This window comes from Copidosoma floridanum, unplaced genomic scaffold, assembly GCF_036245765.1.
Source record: "Copidosoma floridanum isolate Cflo_tuat_1 unplaced genomic scaffold, Cflo_Japanese_pri ptg000011l, whole genome shotgun sequence".
Taxonomy (NCBI): Eukaryota; Metazoa; Arthropoda; class Insecta; order Hymenoptera; family Encyrtidae; genus Copidosoma; species Copidosoma floridanum.
The window spans coordinates 13820382-13841641 of NW_028321888.1; the positions used below are offsets into that span (position 1 = coordinate 13820382).

The 21260-nt window shown below is 30.2% G+C and overlaps 1 protein-coding gene across 1 annotated transcript; it reads right to left on the minus strand.

The window, feature by feature from the left end:
• Nucleotides 1-4669: 4669 nt before the first annotated feature.
• Nucleotides 4670-19457, minus strand: LOC149375215 (uncharacterized). Its single transcript, XM_089590062.1, has 3 exons — nucleotides 19197-19457; nucleotides 19050-19109; nucleotides 4670-4943 (listed from the first exon to the last, which is right to left on the minus strand). Exons 1-3 carry the CDS (start codon nucleotides 19389-19391, stop codon nucleotides 4773-4775), a joined length of 426 nt encoding a protein of 141 aa, XP_089446188.1. The 5' UTR covers nucleotides 19392-19457; the 3' UTR covers nucleotides 4670-4772.
• Between the last annotated feature and the right edge of the window lie 1803 nt (nucleotides 19458-21260).

The following is a 21260-nucleotide window of genomic DNA, read 5'->3' on the forward strand; positions in this document are numbered from 1 at the left end:
CGTGAGTACTGTATTTATGCTCGACGTTCTCACGAAGTTCAGCCATCGTGAGTACTAAACTACTTGCTGTTTTTTTTTTTTTATTCGTTTTTCAAGTTTTTGTTCTAATAAACAACATAAATGCAGTACTCACGTTTACAGAGCTTCATTCTTCCTGTGGGTCTGGCGACTCCCTTGTTACCTGAGAAAGTGTGTCTATACCCATCTCATGTTTAAAGAACTTCGTTCTTACCGTGGGTCCCATGACCCAATAATACCCCCTGGTTTGTTGTTTTGATTTCCTTTATAATTTTTTCATTTGTTTTTTTTTCTTTTAATTTTTTGTTTTATTTTTTTCTTTATCTCTTGTTGTGCTCTTTTTTTTCATTTCTTGTTTTATTTTTTTTCATATCTCATTTTATTACATTTTTTTGATTTTTTTGTATTTCATTTATTTAATTTCTTTTTTTATTTTCATATTTTAACTTTTTTTTTCATCCCCTTCTTTATTTCATTTTTTTCCATTCAATTGTATTTATTCATGTCTTTTGTTATTTTAGTTTATGTTATATTTATATTTCATTTTATCAATTTAAAAAAAAGTTTTTTTTTCACTTATTTTTTTTATGATTTTATAGCCCATTTATACAACTTTTGCTTTAATTTTTATAATATTACTTAAAGACATTGTGCCATTATTAAATTATCAAATTAAGAATAAGTGCCCATAAAAACCATTAAAGTGATATGAAACTCGAAATATATTTATATAATGATTTTACATAATTTATTTATAATTGATTTAATGAATTACTTTATTTATGTAATTATGTGATAATGTAACATAATTTGTTTGTCGAATTCGAAATAAGCGCCTTTAAAAACCATTGAAACGTTCTTCAATTGATACGTTCTTCAACTCTATTCTACATGTTTATTTTTTTTTTTTCTTTTTTTTTTTTTTTTTAGAATTGTAAAAGACAAAAATTCAAAGTGAAAAAAAAACTATTGTGGGAAAAAAGAATTCAAACTTGTTTAAAAATTAATTGCTTGGCAGTGTGAGGGGGAATGGTGGGTAAAAGTGTGCAGAAAAGTACGAGATGGTTGGCAGATATACAAATAGTGGGGAGAGGGGAAGTGTATAGAGAACAGGTGACGAGATGGACGGGGTAAGGGGGGAAAGTTAAGAGGAATAGACCCTAGGTAAACCACTTTTGTTTCAAAAAAAAAAAAATCTGTCAGTTTTAGAATTCCAGTCCCCCGAGTAACGTGACATACAGAACTTTGTTCTAAAAATCTCGCAGTGCAATACCCCTGATGCTTAGAATAATATTGTTATATTTTGCCGTACAAAACGGTTTTTTACATTTAAGAAAAATTTTATACAAATTTCCTAATTCTGTAATTCTTCACTTAAGTTATTATTATAACAGTTATAACATTAATAATAATAATAATAATAATAATAATAATAATAATAATATCAATAACTGGCAGCCCCTTGTGTCGGCTTTGAGGCTAGTTGTAGTGCTCTTTTCCAACGTCTCCTGGTATAACGTCAAAGATGTTGGTGTCTAAAGCACCTATTTTATTTGCAGATTCAGTTGTTTTGGTGATCCTAGATGGGGAAATTGGTTAGTGATACTCGTTCAGTGGAGGCTGTCCCATTGGCTCGAGTTTTTTTTTTCTTCATAGCTGTTATAGGTTTGCCCAACGCAGACCTTGGAGAGGATTAGTGATTCCTGGTTGAATGCTTAGAGTCAAGAGGATAGTATAGGATTGTCGGTCACCGGGTTTTCCAGCCTTTCGAAGAACAACTCCGCAGGTGACGTTGTGCGTCTGCTAGTGAATGGCTGACTTGGTTTAATAGTGCCTGTCTTTAGTTAATATAGTCTTTCAGTCGAAGAATCACTTCCGGAAATGGTAATAAAAATGTATTTGTTGGCAAGGTAGTTTACACTTAGGTGGATTCTAAAAAAAAACCGATGAAATTGATGGTTAAGTAGGGAAAGTAAATACTTATAATGGGCCTAAAAAGCGCCAGTGGTGAAACTTTCAGGCTATTCTTTATTATTATTTCTAATGATGAAGGTCTGGCTACGGTTTGCTTGATTCTTACCCTAGGAGTCTCGATGTACAGAGACTGTGACGGAGGGAGGTAGGGAGGACCAAAGAATATCTCGACTCGTGTCATTCCCCGGATAACCAACCGCTCATCGTTAGACGGGAAGATGTGGGTAAGCGCGTTGGGGACGCGACGTACAAGCAGGTAGCCGTTGTGGATGCCCGTACCCCTCAGAGCTGTTTTCCCTTGCTTATATTTGTAGCCACAATTTTTCTAACTGCACCAGGTGGGATGGTGGGACTGCCACACAACTCTGAAAAGTTGGTACAGATTGTGCTCTGGCTAGATATGTCTCCTGGTATTGTGGCAGAGACGGCATCGGTTGGAATTAATTTTTTTTTTTAATTGCACTTGACGAGATTTAGGGAGAATGGATACCTAGGTCCCTTCCCCTCTAAAGAAGAGTGTCATCTGTAACCGGGATACCTAGCTGCAAGACTATCATCAGCATGCTTTGTACAGCTCGTTGAACTGCCAAAGTACAACTGCATCACCTTCGAGACGCTCCAGCGTATTATTACCACACTTATTTAATTATGTTAAAGGTAGCTTTGATTTTATGTCAACGCCACCTATCGGATTTTACTGAACTAAAGTGAAAAGTTGGCGTATTTTTGAGAAACTTTGAGCTCATTTATTGCCATTGTTATTAAATTTTTAAGGATAAAAACCATACTAAAACCATCTAGGAAGTATCATGAATCAGTGTCCAAAATTTTAGCAAAATCGGTTCAGTAGTTTTCGCGGTTAGCGATTACAACGGTTTTAACGACTTTGCTTTATATATTAGTAAGATATTAGTAAGATAACATGTATGCGTATTATTCTATACACTTGAAAAAACGTAGCTAAAATACTTTTGAATCAACAAATCTTAAAAGATCTCTTAGTTTGGGGACACAAAAGTGAGAAAACCCTACTGCTAGCCATCATGACCGAACTAGCTTTTTTAAAGAAAAACTATAGCCCATTTTTTTTGCACATAGATTTTAATTTTAAATAAAAAAGTATTTGAAATGTTACGAAAATACTTCTTATGGATATCAGACATACCTATCTCTACCATATCCCCACCTGTTACGAGTATTTAAGTTTTTAAATATATCTGATAAACCTGTTTAAAACTGATGATTTATTCTATAACATGTTTGTTGATGGTATTTGTGTTAGAAAAATGTCTATTATGTTTAGAGTATAAATTATTAAAAAATTCGTTTTTAATTCCAGGTATGCAATGAGAGAGTTGTTTTCTACATGATTGGATCTATTAAGAAACCAACTTCTTACAATTCCCTATGTAGAATCTTAGTTTTTCCACTTGGTACCATACGAAAATTTGCTATTAGTTTAAAAAAAGGAGATCCACTTCTTAGATTTTTAAACCATCAGTAAGTATCTTTAAAAAAATATTTATTGTCCAAAACTTATAATAATATTTTTTTTCAGCATTCAGAAATATAGAGAAAATGGTTTACTATTCCGGGAAAAAAAGTTATATCGGCCAAAGAAAGAAATAATAAAAGGAATTACATTCACACAATTAAGTATTACTGACGTCACCCCGTTGCTAGTATTATTAATTAGTGGATGTGTCATAAGCTTTATAATATTTTTATTCGAAAAGTATCATAGGCGCTTAATATTATATTTAGTGAAAAAACCGTGCAAGAAATTGAAAAAAATTAGAAAAACTAAGAAGAATAATACTTTATACAACAATGGTAAAAAGTTTTCTGTATATTCTCAATATAGGGATGTGCAACCACGCCCTCCGTGGCCTTATACCCCGTAAGAGCAGCATTAGATGCAAGGAAAAAACGTACAAGATGCGTAAATGAACCATTAATCTGACTTATATGTTATTTATCACAAGAAAAGGAGTATAAGATTATTTTTAGAATATTTTTTGTAAAAAACGATTTAGTACACTAACTAATACTAATATCCGATTTTTTTAATTTAGAATTGTAACTCCAAACTCTATGTAAAATGCATATTATTGTTAAATTTTATAATATAATGAATCATGTGAAAAAATTGCAAGTCAGTAACTTTTTAATTTAATTTAAACAAAAAAAGCTAAGAACCCCAAAAATGTCTGGTTTTTGTACGAACATTAATTATGTTCCCATTTCTATGGCAATTAAATTTTTGGTACCACTTTAAGTACATAAAAAAATTAAAATGATTTTACTTTTTACTAGAAATAGAAACATTATATATCGTGAGATTTTTTAATTTTCATAGAATAAATAATTTATAATTTTTAATGTATAAATCACATATCCATGCATGGTAATTAAGTCAGTACTTTTGTTTGTGGTAACTTTCTTTAGATAACGGAATTACAGAAATAACATTAGATCTCACAGCAGGGAAGGGTTATAAGATCAGTAATTCATCTATATTATTTGACAAATATGTTTCTAACTTATATAATCTAATAAACAGCTAACAAAGATTTTTGACTATTATTTGTTGATTTTTTATTTTTATAAATAAGACCAGTACTATGAAGACTCCAACATATTGTGCTTATTTTTGTAGATAAGAAAAGATTTAAAATGAAAATACAAACACTTTATTCTTTTATTTTTTACATTTTTTTATTTCTTCTACTTATATACTAAATTTTTAAAAACTTGTGACATTTTTCAATTGTCTATACTTAGACATCTGCCTCGTTCCTTGAAAAAAAGCGAACATATAAGATGTCATCGGAGTGGAATCCTGCCTCAACTCTATCCAAATCACACTGATCTGGAGGGTCAAACATCAACGTGGTTTCGCCTAGTTGACTTTTCTTGGTACCCTGAACGAATATCGATTTACCTCTGACCTAAAAGATAAAAACATTGCTTTAACTGACAAGTATTAACAGGTTGATGAGAAATGTAGTAAAAAATTGTCTTTTAACTCCAGAAAAATTTGTTAAAATATCTTTGTATTATAATCAGATAACATAGAAAAATATTTTTGGGGCATAAACGTGCCAGCTTTGTTTCTTATCAAACAAATAGAAAAAATCGATCAGATTTTTTCTTCTAATCCTGCTTGTAACTTTTTTTGGGATATCGTATTGCAAAAATAGCTTGAGAGGATTTGTCAGTTATTTGATTATCTACCGAAGAGTGCTATTGTCGGACCATCTACCACCTATTTCTGGCAAAGTGATTGTGCAAACAAGTGTGAAAATGTTGTTTAAAATTCAAAGGTTTGCAACTTTATTAACATCTCTAATTTTTCAATGATTTTTATCTAACATTCAACAAGATGTCATGAAACGATTTATTACTTTAAAATTTAGCTTCTTTTAACCTTGCAGCATTACTGGATCAAAGTTTAAAAGTAAGTTCTATTAAAGATACGAAGAACTTTAATGTTGGGGAAAAAAGAACTTTTTTAATTATGACTTTAATGTTTTATATAGTTCAATTTGCAATACAAAATAATAATTACAACTCTGAAATCTTGTATTTCAGCAATTTGCAACCAATTTTACTTAATAGAGAACATTTTAGCATAATCAAAAACATAACAGTTGAAATTTAAACATATTTTTAATAATAGTTATCAGGAAATTAGTGTTTATTATGATTGCCTAAAAATTAATTCGCTGTTTAAACTCAAAAAAAATTCTACTTCTCCTACTACTACTACTGCAAAACATTTTTTGTTAATTTCATGCAAATTAATAGTTTTTATATACATTACCAATAAAAAAAAAAGTACTGAACATAAACACTGTGATGTGCTTAACATTTTTCGGACGATTATTTATCGGAATAATTGACGGAAAAGAACCTTTATTCAAGATGCTTTTCTGAACAGCGTATCTTTCTTGAGACCGTTACTTTCTGTTACCACTCTGTAGCCGCTTATTCTTGATATAATTTTAAAACGAATAACTTAGAAATGTTAGAAAGGATGCAGAGGAAAATTTATTTCCAAAAAAAAATTAAAATTGAGTGATTTTCTGTAAATACCGCACTGGTGAAAATTTTGCAAGTATAAATATGTAGCTGAATTTTTGTAAAACGCGTTGTTTTGCATATAAGACACGACCAATACACGAGACACTGAAAAAAGACACTAAAGAAAAAAGTGTTACTTGAATCGTAAATGAATTGAAAACGTAGGAATAGATCATCATCAATCAATTGGAAAGGTGCTCTGCGAGAATATGCTAGTTGCCTGTTTTTTTATAAAAAACATTTAAAAAAAAAAAATTTTATCAAGTAAATTGATTATTCATTTGATTTATATTAACACCAAAAACATTGATGTTTAATAAATAAAAATATTTGTGAAAAATGACTTACAAACTGTAAGATAAGATGAAGTAATTGATTTTACTATGTTCGGCCTGCTCACAGTAGAGTAGGTAAGAGCCGCGGTCACAAAATAGTATGACGCTGGGGGTTCCAAATCACTTTGGTAACTGTGACTTTTTTCTAAATTTTTTTATTTTAGAATCGGTTAAAAGAAAAAAAGATAAAATTTATAAACTTAAAAATCTGTGGCATCATGTAGTGGAGAGGAAACCGGAAGTAAGTCATGAGAGGCGTGGTGAAGGGGAGAATCAAGCAAAGTCCACTCCTGTTACGCTTTATATCAAGGTCAAGAAAAAATTCTTGCAAGCCAATGTAATTTAAATGAATGGAAGCACTTTTTTGGTTGACATGCATTACACATAACTCTCACATCCATCTAAGCTCAGGTGCCACGATCAAATAACCAGTAGAAAACTGGTGGAAAATTTGAATATTAAAATCAATAAATAAATAGGGAAAGCTAGCAAGAGATAGCAAGAGCAAGCGACCTATAAAAAATAGAGATAGCAACAGATAGCAAGAGCAAGCGACCTAAAAATAAACGTTCGAGAAGATTGAATGTAGGGAAGTGTGTTGGCACTCTTAGATGGCTGCGTTAATATGATTTTGCAATGCTCATGTGCACTCACTGGTAAAAAAACAAAATGGGGAATTATTTTGTTAAACGAATTCGAGTTTCACCTACACATAACACAAGACTTGATAGTTCTCGAAAATGATCAAGTTTTCTGATGTGAGAACTTCTTTAGGCGTTTCTTGGTTGAGGACCAAAACGGTAAAAACGTACGTTCACACATACATACGTACATATATATACTAGTGGGGCTTCGCTTCTCTGCGCTCTCCGCGTGCCAACCCCCTACTGTTCTAACTCAAAAGAAGAGCCCTTCAATTTTATCTGGTAGTGGGAAAAGGTTGATGCCCACAATTTTGTGAGGAAGTAAAGTTTTTAATCCACATTGTTAAGCATTAGTTACATATCAATCAGTAAATTTTCTCATCACGCAGAAGGTAGTATTGTGGTACGTTTAGAGTTTTTTTTAGAACTCTCCGTTATGTTTAAAGAAAAAAGTGATACATCATTTTTTTATTGATTAAATTTTCAACAACGAAAAGTTTTAATTACTCTAGTCACATGTAAAACCTACTTATATGAGACTATTATTAAATCTTTTTTTTCTAGGCGTACCAATATTTTGTCAATGTTTTGGACAGTAATTGCATCTGTATTACTAACAAAAGGTATGACCAGTCAAAGAACTTTCCGTTTACCTTTAGATTTAGATAATATCGATAGTGTATTTTTAGAATTTAAAAAAAAAAAAAAATTAAGGGAAGTTGATTTAAATATATGGGACGAGGCTTCCATGATTCCGAAAAAATCTCTAGAAATCGTTGATAGTACGTTAAGAGACTTGTGTAATACAAAACTCTGCTTTGGTAATAACTTATAGAATTAGGAGGAGATTTTTGACAAATCTTCCCAGTTATAAAAAATGGTAATAGAACCACGATAATAGAAGAAACTATTAAATTATCATTTTTATGGAAGTATTTCAAAATTTTAAGATTACAAAATGAAATTCGTTCTAGTGATAAAGACTTCTCAACATTGTTTTTAAGATTTGGAGAAGGGGACACAGAAACTATTAACATTCTTAAATCCTGGATAACAGATGATGTCTGTACTAAAATACTTAATATTAACAACAACTGTTTTGGTAATAATGTAATACTAACTTTACATAGTAAATATACTTTTTGCTTGAACAATAAAGTTTTAAGTAAATTAAATGGAGGGACAAAGACAAATCAGATGATAATATTTATAAAAATTTTCCCGTAAATGTTAAACAATATTCGTAAAGGCTTGCCACCTCATGAACTTCAATCAAAAATAGGTACAACGGTAATGTTAACTCGAAATTTGAGTATATCAGACGGATTATGTAACGCTACACGATTGCGAATTACTAAATTGTCTAAGTATAACACAGAAGGCAAAATAGTTACGGAAAAAAAAGTTGGTAATAAAGTTTTTCTTCCTAAAACTACATTATATATTGGAAATACTTCATTATTAATCTTTATTTTGTAAAGAAAACAATTCCCATTAGTCGTAGCATTTGCTATGACTATAAACAAGTCTCAATGTCAAAGTTTTGATAATGTAGGATAATACTTGAAAAAACCTCTTTTTTCTCATTGTCAAGTATACGTAGCTTTATCGAGATGCAAAAATAAAAATGGACATTTTTATTCAAATCGATAGAGAAAACATTTTAGATATTAAAAATATAGTTTGAAAAAAAATTTTTGATCATGAAATTAGTGTATCTTATAATAACAATATCATTTTAATATTCCAATATGTATGGACAAAATTTATCACTGAATATGACATCCCATCAATCTATATTATGTTGTAGCAATTGTACCAATTTGACCAATTTTAACATTAATTCGAAACAGAATAGGAATAGACCTAAGTCTTTCTCGTTTGAAAGGGTTTAATAAGTTGACACATAAAAGAAGTCATCTTAATGCGAAACTTTTACGGTTTGCAATAATGATAAACTAAATGTATTTAAAATATTTGTATGTATTGGTATTATTCATTCGTATATAAAATAATATAATACATACGCATAAAAAATTTACTTGTAGTTTATCAGAAATGCTAACAAAAAAAAGCTTAACGCCCCAAGATTTTTCTACTTACAAAGAAATGGAAATACAATCGATATAAATTGATTTTTCGTCGTATTGAGTTGCATAAATTTAATGGTTTTATATTATTTGTATGTATAAAGTCCATCTATTTACCTCCTGGGTGCTGTGAAAAAATTGATGAAAACAAAATATATTGTAAGAAACAAAACATGTTCTTATTGGTTAACATTCTTCACAAATAAACATTTTTACGGTACAAAAATATATATGACGTATTATTTTTATGATGTATTAAACTACATTTTTTTTAAAAGACTCTGAGTAAAACATGAATGACTTAATAATCTTAATATTTCCAATGTAAATGGTTTTATATGGTGGAACGTTGCTTGGAATGCCCCACACAGTCAACTATATAATATAACAGTTAACTTTGATATTCAATATATAATAATAATGATGATTTGCGCAATGACGCCCTATAACTCAACTATGACTTTAAATTTATCTTGACGATGAGATAAATCGTGTCGATAAGACAGTTTTGTTTTAAAGTAATTCAACATTGAAGCAGATTAAAAATAATAGACTAATCCAAATACGACACGTACACGTCTGTATACACATCAAGGTCCAAGGAATACGATAAATACGATGTCATCCACGGTCTCTAAATGAAGTGTGGCAGACGGCGGGGAGGGCGGTGGGGGTCACGAAAAAATGGGCAGGGGGCTGTGGGGAGTTTAGGAAAAAACTGCGATATGTGAAAATAAGGGAAAAAATGACCGGTTTTCACCTTATTTTATGGAGGGGCGGTGGGGGGCTGTGGGGGGTTGTGTGGAATGCCCCATCGAGATTACTATATAGTATAGGAAATATATATATATATATATATATATATATATTATATCTACAGTCAGCATTTAGTGTTTTGCATACTTCTATTGCCTACTCATAGTATGTTTCTGTGTGCAGTGTACACGTATATAATGTATACATGCACATTTTTATGTGTGTGTAACTAATGTACAGAATTATGGATGAAACCATGAAAGTGTACATGTATAATAACTGTTTGTATATGTACTTTCTACTATTACTGTGCAAGTGTGTACATGCTTGCCTGCGCGTATATGTATAGAATATAGTAGTTAATATTAATTCTATATTAATTTTTAATCATTACTATATTGTCTCTTTAATTAAGTACATTATTAGGTAATTTTTGCATGTATGGCAGATCGATGCAGATAGCCGGTATTGATTAAACGGGTTTTTATAATATGGTGTGATCTCCAAATGTGACGTAATACGCCATATTTTTAAAAGGAAGCAAAGTAGAACAATAATAACAAATTTCACACGTTCCTGAATGTGCAATAAATACCGTGCCACACGAAAAAAGAGGCGTTGAGTTATATCAAGACATAACCGTAAATTTCGGTGTTTTATGTTTCTCTACAAAATAGAGGTAGAAATCTTCGGGAAAAATTTTAGCATATTTGCGAATTGATTAAAAATATGTTGGACATATTTCTTGTTTTTTACCCAACAATAACCTTAAAAATCATTTTAAAAAGTTCCAAAGCCTTTTATACATGACAAAATTACAGGTAAAACATAAATATACCGCCATAAATCGTAAAAAAAACATATTAAATTTACATGTATTTATGAACCTTGTATTTTACAGTATACATGTGATTCCTAAATACATGCGCGAACTTCGTTATTACCGGGGGACTTAGAGTCTCACACGCTAGTTTTTGACACTTAAGCTAATGTAACATATATTACACAACATTAACTGTCTTCAGTGGAATAATTTGGCAAATGTAGTAGCCATCTTAACGCTAATAAAAAAAATTAACTAACATAACTCTTATAGGTATAGAGTAAGGCTATATACAGTTTTTTTGTAGTTATACTTTTATAGGCGCGTTCTGCCCTAGGGAGTAAATCAACGATTTCAGATTCGTGACCTTGAGAAAAAGTATAACAAAAGTTAATTTTGTTTGGTTCTTCCCCTTTTCCCCGCCCTTCTTGACGTACATCCAGTTCTCAGTTCTCCTATACCTTCTAATATTATCGCACCACACTGTAACACACATTTTAAATTTTGCTTATTTTTTTTTTTTTTACTGATCTCTCTAGATGAAAAAAAAAAAAAAAAAAAAAAAACCGTTTTTTAAAAGATGTAAATTCACGACCTTTCACAGACTGAGCAAGCTTCTGATCAACTCTGCTGTAAGTAGGCTCGATACTTGAAACCTGATTACTCCGTTTTTTCTCACATTTTGTAACTTCCAACAGTGTATAAAAAGATATTAATCTGAAAATTTTTTTTTATAAACCAAGGAATATTTTTTCCTCAAGGCACAACAAACTCCAGGTAAAAAATAATTGTGGCTTGAGGTTAAAATATGAAAAAGGGATAAATGAGGGTTACGGGGTTGTGTATTCCTTAAATATGTATAGTTTTATAGCGCACGGTGGCTCAGTCGGCTAGGTCGTAGATTGGCACGCGGGAGACCGTGGTTCGATTTCCGGCCATAGTACGACTTTTCCGGGCAAGTACCCCTGTGATTTCTTACATGTGCTTTTTCACCACGCAATGCTCCTCGAGGAGGGTTGAGGCGACCTTCTCGCAGCAAAAATTGCCTATTTCCCCCCTACCCCCCTTCCAGCAATGGGAGGCCTCCCATCCCTCTTTCCTTCTGTCTCCAAAGTGCTAAGTGCCTATAGCAGTGCCCTTACTAAAGGAGCCGGACGTAGAGCACTCTAATATATATGAAAAAAAAAAAAAAAAAAAATGTATAGTTTTGATAAAGCCTGAAATAAAAAAATAGAGTTGTTAATTTTTCCATAGCATAGGATCCCCAAGTTCATAATGCAAACAACATTTTTTCGCATTCTAAAAAACCAAAAGAAATTTAATTTAATTCTTGGATACTGTACAAGTTGTGAGACCTAATCTGGGCAGGCCCCTGATCTACTTTGCTGTAAGCGGGCCCGATAATTAAAACCTAACTACTTCATTTTTTCTTACAGTTCGTAATTTATTTTTGATGTAAATCCTCATTTTTTGTGTATTTATTTATTTAGTTTCATTAGACATAAAATAGACAAGTTATTTAATAAAATAAACTTTTTTTGGTACATGTTTTTTTCAAAAATTCAGAAAAAAGTATATAAATCAGCAGAACAGCTTTTATATGTATTAATAAACATTTATTTATGTATGATTAATATGTTACTTTTAAGATTAATGTATTTATTATTGTTTGTACATTTTAACATTTTCCAGAATTTTTATATAAAAAAAAAAGAACTTCCGTACTGTATAAATACAGTAATTCTTGTTTATTGCGTTTTCTTCTTTGACAAGTTTTTCTCTGTAATTGAGAACAAAAGTCAGGAAGGTGGGAGAAGCGTGAATATAGGCAACAACGCTGAAAATAATTATTTTTTATTATACTGCGCCGAAAAAAGGACCTTTCGTCCCGCTTTGCAGGACCAAAATCCGTTCTCTCGACGCAGAATTGATGAAAATTAGAATACACACCACGTTCGGAGGTTATAAAATGTCCTAGATTTCACGTTATCAACCCTCAGCTCTGTCTCGGGCGTTAACTTACATATAATCTTCGACATTTTTAACCTTCCTTAATAGGTGCGTAATATTTTATTTCTTATATAGAATGAGTTTACATACGAGCTTTTACGCATACTTGACCTCTTTTTTTTTGTTTTATTAAAAGAAAAAAAAAGAGTTATAGATCCACTTGAAAATGAATCGGATTTATTTAAAAGTAATTTTTCACACAAACAAAACTTCCGAGGTTTATACAGATTTAAAAAAAATAATTTTATAAGATTTTTTCATAAGGGTACATGTTAAATAGCAAAATTTTAAAAGTAAACATGTGAAAGATGGTATGATTGATCGATCTGCAATTTTTTTTGGGCATTTCTTATGGTATTTTGAGTATACTTTTAATACTTCAATTATATTTGTCTAAAATCCTATGTGTGATGAACATCCTAAAGAAACATTATTCACTGGCATTTACTACCTTGCTATCAAAGAAAGTGGTACTACATGATGGTTTGTCTTATTTTCTGAGTTACAGTAATATTTTAGATACTAAAAATGAATTAGGAATAAGTATGTGAGCATATATGATAAATGTGAGCGTGACGTTACAAATGTAATCAGCGTAGGCAGTAGAAAGTAGTTTCGAAATCAACGGAAGATTCGATGAAATCCTACAGTCTTGTACTGGCTAGTCTCTATATTCTTTATATTGTATTGTGCGATAATATGTTGTTTATAATGTCAACTTATTAAGTATTAAAATATTAATTATAACCATACTCAATCAACACAGGTATACTTATTTATACGATATTTGCACCACCATTGTTTACAATAAAGTTTCGTAAAAGGTATACTTATATTTATAATCATATTATCTGCCACATGATTCTACAGAAAAAAAACTTGTAACTTGAGTACCCAAGCACTCACTGTCCACTGATTTTTTTCTATACAAGTACTAAGTATATGTAGTCATACATGGAATCTTAATAAACGAGCGCGCAGTGGCTCAGTCGGCCAGGTTGTGGAATGGATCAAGGCCCGTGCGACTTTTCAGGCAAGGACCTCTGTGATTTTTCGGCACGACTGATACTCAGGAGTGCTTTATATTATTGCCAGAGCGAAAAGTGTAAGTACTTTTAAAACTTATTGTTTTTGTGTAAAAAAATGTTTTAGTTAAGAAAAAATTGCGATCGTGGACCTCAGCGTCAGGGGTGTATGTATATATGTATGGGCGTAATCAAGTTTTTTGATTAACTTATGCAGTCTTTATTGGATTAGGCTGAAATTTAACAAATAGCTTCGTCTTTTATGTCTTACGTGATGGCTTAAGATCCGTAAGGTTTTCTCTTTTGAAAAAAAATGGCAGTCGTTTTGAGATGGTATTTTCAGTAAAAAAAAAATAGTTTTTTAACTATAACTTCAAAACATGATATTTTTGAGATTCAATGTAAACCACAAAACTGTAGCTATATTTTAAATACAACTTTTTTGTATTCCAAATTTTCGTCCAGGATGTAACCCAAACATTCTGTGAGCCAAAAAGTGCTTCAAAATCACAAAAACGTAGTTTTTTCTTATTTAAATTATTTGTTGTGTACTTTAAATTATGATATTGAACGAAAAAGTTGTGGATTATATTGAAATACAACTTTTTTGCGTAAAACATATTTACCTAGGATGTACCACACGAGGTAACACTTACGTTACAAGGGCCGAAAGTGCTTGTTAAATGAAGAAAAAGTCGTTTTCCCGTATCCAAATTTTTTGTTTTGCACAAGAGGTAATACATTAATCTTGATGGTTGAAGGTCTCGTCAAAATACAACTTTTTTGTATCATCACATTTAGTGATGATGTTAAATTTGGGCTATAAATCATAAAAATGCCAAAAAATTGCAGAGTTATCGTTTTCCTCCACCTAACTTACTTATATTTTTTTTTATTAACATTTCAGATTATGAAATGACCGTTAAACTCATAGATCTTAAAAAGTATAACTTTTTTGTAACGAAAACTTATATCTGTAGAATATAATTAACGCCATAAATCGCAAGGATCAATCTCTGAAGGTATACTTAATTAAATATATTAATTAATTTTTAGAAAAAATAATTAATTTTGATTGTTCAACAAATCCGTTAAGAAATTCTAAGAAATGAATTTTTTTTCAGAAAAATTATGAAATTTATAAAAAAAACTACCTTTAAAAAAAAAGTATAAAGTTATGCAAGTTTGAGGTTATTGTCTCTGAAGGTAGTCATATTCAATTATAATAAGTAATTTTTGAAAAAGAAGAATTTTGATCATACAACCAATCCCCTGAAAAATTCTAAGAAATGAATTTTTATCAGAAAAGTTATGAAATCTATAAAAAAAACTACCTTTGAAAAAAAGTATAAAGTTATGCAAGTTTGCGGTTATTGTCTCTGAAGGTGTTTATAATTAATTATAAAAAATTAATTGCAAATATAAAACGTAATTAATTATAATGTTAATTAAAAAAAATTATAACACCTATAAGGCAAGAACGAATTCTGTTTTTTCAATTTAAATGAAGAAATTTTTAATATCATCTAAGCAGGAGAAAGCAGTGACATCTAAAATTAATAGACAAATTTGAAGATAAATCAAATTAAAATATTTCAGTATACAACAAAATAACTATCACATAATTGATTTTTTATTAAAAAAACTTTCTTCACGAAAAAAACTCAAAAGATTAAAGACAGCAAAACAAATTTTTTTAAAAAATTGTATTTTTCGTTTTTAAACAAAATGATGAAATGCGAGAAATATTTTTTGCACGTATATTTTATAACTTTCTAAGACCGAAAACCATATTATTTGTATACATTCTGTATACTAATAATACAGTTTTTGGCCTTAGGAAGTAATAAAATCAACAAAAAAATTCAAGTTTTTCTTTTGTAATTAGTAGTAATTTAATTGAATATAATACAATCATAAAAAATTTATTTCCGAGATGAAAAATAATTGGTTATAATATATATTTAAAAAATTATAAATCCCATAAATTAAGAATGAATTCAGTCTTTTCAATTGCAATACAGATATTTTTAATACCATCTTTGGCTTTAGAAAGCAGTGAAATCCAAAATTAATAGACAAATTTGAAGATAAATCAAATTCAAATATTTCAGAATATAACAAAATAATTTATTTTTTAACAAAAAAAATTTCTTCACGAATAACTGAACAGATTAAAGAAAGCAAAACATTTTTTACGTACACTGTATTACCGTTTTTAAATGAAATGATGAAATGCGAGAATTTTTTTTTGCATACATACATTCCGTATACTAATAATACAGTTTTTGGTCTTGGGAAGTAATAAAATCAACAAAAAAAATTCAAGTTTTTCTTTTGTAACTAGAAGTAATTTAATTGAATATAATCAACCACTGGAATAACACGGTTATATCTAACATTACTCGTGAAGGATATTATATTGAATAATATAGTACGTATTACATAACTTGCCGGGACTGATTTTTGAGTTTTTTAATGAACAATCAATACCAAGTTTTTACGGATAACAGAATGTATAAAACAATTTTTTCGTATATTTCTAATTAGTTGATTATGAAGTCAATAGTTAATCACCAACCAAGAAAAAAATATTTTATTTAAATGTTATAATAAGTTATTTCAATTTGCTCCTCAAGCTTGCGTTTCGTTGAATGTACAAAAGAACAAATTCTTTGTAAAAAAACAAATAGAAAAGTAAAAATTTAATTTGTACCCTGGTAGACAATTGACCATTTTGTGAGCATTTACAAAACGTTTTTTCTAGCCTTTTTCCAGAATTTTATATTTTGACAAAATAGCTGTAAAATGCTGGAAAAAGGTTGGAAAAAACATTATTTAAATTTTGAAAAAATGGTCGATTTCTATCAGGGTACGCACTTTTTTTTTGTCCATTTATTTTACGAATTATTGATTGACTTATAAGCACCATTGAAATGTTATTTAAAATTTTTTTTAAAATTGTTATGATTTATCAAAAAAATTATTAATAAACGAATTTATACTAAATGCACACTTAAAGATACTTTATAAAATTAATAAACTAATTAATGATGAATTGTTATACAAAAAATTATCTATTACTGTTAATATGTAACATCTAGAACTCGAAAATCAGTCCTGGCAAGTTATGTAATACGTACTGTATTATTCAATATAATATCATTCACGAGTAATGTTAGATATAACCGTGTTATTCCAGTGGTTTATTATATTCAATAAAATCACTACTAGTTACAAAAGAAAAACTTGAATTTTTTTTGTTGATTTCATTACTTCCCAAGACCAAAAACTGTATTATAAGCATACGGAATGTATGTATGCAAAAAAAAATTTTCGCATTTCATCATTTCATTTAAAAACGGAAATACAGTGTACGTAAAAAATGTTTTGCTTTCTTTAATCTGTTCAGTTATTCGTGAAGAAATTTTTTATGTTAAAAAATATATTATTTTGTTATATTCTGAAATATCTGAATTTGATTTATCTTCAAATTTGTCTATTAATTTTGGATTTCACTGCTTTCTAATGCCAAAGATGCTATTAAAAATATCTGTATTGCAATTGAAAAAACTGAATTTATTCTTGACTTATGGGATTAATAATTTTTTAAATATATATTATAATTAATTATTTTTTATCTCGGAAATAAATTTTTTATGATTGTATTATATTCAATTAAATTACTACTTATTACAAAAGAAAAACTTGAATTTTTCTGTTGATTTCATTACTTCCTAAGACCAAAAACTGTATTATCAGTATACAGAATGTATACAAATAATATGGTTTTCGGTCTTAGAAAGTTATAAAATATACGTGCAAAGAATATTTCTCGCATTTCATCATTTTGCTTAAAAACGAAAAATACAATTTACTTAAAAATATTTTTTTTGCTGTCTTTAATCTTTTTAGTTTTTTTCGTGAAGAAAGTTTTTTTAATAAAAAATCAATTATGTGATATTTATTTTGTCATATACTAAAATATTTTAATTTGATTCATTTTAAATTTGTCTATTAATTTTAGATTTCACTACTTTCTCCTGCTAAGATGATATTAAAAATTTCTTCATTTAAATTGAAAAAACAGAATTCGTTCTTGCCTTACAGGTGTTATAATTTTTTTTAATTAATATTATAATTAATTATGTTTTACATTTGCAATTAATTTTTTATAATTGATTATAAATACCTTCAGAGACAATAATCTCAAACTTGCATAACTTTATACTTTTTTTTAAAGGTAGTTTTTTTTATATTATAATTAACGCCATAAATCGCAAGAATCGATAAAATACTAGCTTTTTCAGAATAAATACAAATAAGATCGATAATTATTGTGTTCTAAGGCTTTTTTTTCTCTCCATCATGTAGGAATATGTACATTTTTTTACCAACCCTACACAAAACAGTACCAATTTTTTATACAGTGTGGTAAAAACAGTAATATATTCCCTCGTATCAGTCAGTCGTGCCTTAAATGCAAAAATGCAGTTTTTGCATAAGCTGAGCCGCTTGTTCACATGTTTTTTTTTACCACGGAATGCTCCTTGAGGAGCGTTGAGGCAACCTTCTCGCAGCAAAAATTGCCTTACGTCTTCCTACCCCCCTCCAGTAATGAAAGGCCTCTTATCCGTTTCCTTATTCCTTTCCCAATCCCTAAATGTCCACAGTAGTAACTTCATCAAAGAACCAGTTTTGTGCTAGCTCTAGTTGGATACGCACCAGATGCGAACCCTATTTTCCCTACCGAGAGCACACCCAACCCTCAAAGTAGCCCAGGATAACAAAATTAGTTTTATATAATCTTAACAGTACCGATAAAGAGAGAATCGAATAATTAACAAAGTATTCTCAGCTATTTTTGCAATGTGATGACCCAAAAAAAATTATAAATGAAATTCGAAGAAATAAATTGGTCAATTTTAACTAATTATTAAATAATAAAAAACGCTATAACGGTTACGCCATAATATTATTTTTTTTTTTGCGTGTTTCTATCATAATAGGAAAAATTTTAACTATTTATGTCGCAGTCACACAAATTTCTTATTGAACATTTTTTGTGATTTCATTCACCTGCCTGTTAGTTTTTTGATGACATCAACTTCAGGCACATTGATCACACTCTATTATAAGAGATTCGACGGTTTAATATTTTTTCTACTCCGAAAAAAAAAAACATCCTTTGAGTCTGTTTGATTTCAATTTTATAATACTACATGCAATACAAAAAATTCTTTAAACATAAGTAAACAGAAAGACGAAAAAAAATTTTCGATACTTACAAAGACCTTAATTGTCTCCTTGTCAAATTCCGTGCAATCAAACTCCTTCCGATAAGACTCCTATTACAAAAACACAATTTTTTTAAATTTTTAAGAAAAATCTTATACAAGTTGATGTTTGTAACTGCAGTTTTCGAATGACCATACCTCGTTACTTGTAGGTAACGGGCGAGAATCTTTGCTGTGTTTTAGATCTAACTGCCTCGACTCTTCAGAAGAGTTGCTAAGAGACAAGGTTGAACGAGCCTCACGGCCAGAGTCAATATAGCCATACTCTCTACGCTCTTCTTCGACTCTGTAATGATACGCCAACCTCTCTTTTTCCACCTCATCATCGGACATTTTGCTACAACTACTACTATATAACTGCGTAGGTGCTAGATGACAAGTCTCACGAGCAACTGACGAACAACATAATGGCTTCTAGTTTGCTGCTGTACGCGTAGCGTTCATGACATCACTAACGTTTATAATTGATACCTGTTATCTTGCCTACTCAAAATTACCGTGGTTCACTTTGTTAATGACACCTGCTAGTGTGAGCTTAGGTATGTTCTTTGTTCTAGAAAAATGTCTAGTAAAACTGTCTCCTTATTTTTGCTGTTGAACAAAACTTCTTTTTTTCAAGACAAAGACTTAAACGACCTTACTAGATTTCATACCTTTAATAATTACTGTTGAAAAATCTGTTGGTAACAAACTAACATGGAATTACTTACATAGAGATCAATAGAAAAGTTATAAAAGTAATATAACAGATACTTCTTCAATGGACGTACATTAACTCGATTCTCTAAAGATAATTTTGCGAGAGTCTAGAAGGAGCTATGTCTCCTTGGTGAAAGACATCAATGTCAAAAGTGTTTGTATAGTACGTGAAAAAAAAACAAAGAAAAAAATGTAACTCCACCCTTAAGTGGAGCTTGGTAAGTGATTGCTTCGATTGAATTTATTCTCCAAGTCCACGTTCATGACAAACGATGAGTCGTTATTTATCTGGAGAATGACCCGAAGATGAAACATTTTTTTGGTCAGCGGCATTTCTCCCTCCAGCACGGTCCCCGTACACGCAGACTCCGAGGGTAAGAGTCAAGCTAACCACAAGTCAGCTTTTGATCATCAAGAATAACAATAAGGAATATCTGAAAAGTTTACCACAAATGTTTTTCAGAGCCATTATAAGTATTGACTTTATCTGTTTAACCCTGAAAATTTCCTATTTAACCATTAATCTCATCGGTTCTTTTAGAAGCCACCTAGGGTTGAACTTTCTTGCTTACAATATAGTACATCATATTACAAAAGACAAAGCTTGATGATCAGCTTGCGGGGGTAAAGTTTCTCCCCAAGGTAAAACCAAGTTAACCGCTGGAGCAGGTTATGAAGTGACGTTCTGTGTGATCCCTACCATTTTTTTAATTAGTTTGGCTGAAATTTCGTGGTTCATGAGCCATCACATAGTAGTTAGCTTAAGTATTAAGTATGGGGATAGGTTATATTTGGGGCAGAACAACATAATTTTATTAAAAATCCTTTAAATTTTAATAGTTACTATTATTTTAAAAATATTTTTGTAAATCAATAGCATTTAAATATATACAAGTTAATATAATTATTCATTGGACTCCTGGGCATTGTCTGCTGCAGAACTCATATGTTTGATTTTTATAATATTTTCCAATAGTCACTTGATTCTATATTCAGACTAAGATTAGAAATTTACTACGTAGCATATTACCGAGAGAGATGGCATGCGTCACACGACAAATTTATAGTCATACCAGAGTTGGACGCGTGCTTTTCACTTAAAATTTTTCTAACAGTCTGAAAAAAATAAATAAATGCAGCATAAGTAAGTACTTAATACTTATGCACTACTGATGCTCTCTCTCTATTTCTTTCTTAAGTAAAGTAGGGAACAGGCAATTTTTTCTTCTGACCCCTCTATACGCGATGTAGGTGTCACGTCGATACGAAAGAAACAATGGCTTTTTTTTTCATACACTGCCACCAAAACTTGAATTTTTGGATGAGGTAGTAAGAAAATTTATTTTTACTACCGTTTCCCGCAACGATTCGTCGACTAAAAGACTATGTATAGCAAGCCACTATTAAACCAAGTCAGTCATTAACTGGCAGATCTCACGAGTTCGTTGCATGGCTAGGAACCCCCGCAAACGATGACCCTATATTATTCTCTTAACTCTAAGT

Bases quoted from the DNA above. Each gene is read 5' to 3' on its own strand.
- LOC149375215 (XM_089590062.1), bottom strand. From the start codon at position 19,391: ATGTCCGATGATGAGGTGGAAAAAGAGAGGTTGGCGTATCATTACAGA. The intron at 19,110-19,196 runs GTATGGTCATTC...TTTTTGTAATAG, and splicing joins CGTTACCTACAAGTAACGAG to GAGTCTTATCGGAAGGAGTT. The intron at 4,944-19,049 runs GTAAGTATCGAA...TTTATCTTTTAG, and splicing joins AGGAGACAATTAAGGTCTTT to GTCAGAGGTAAATCGATATT.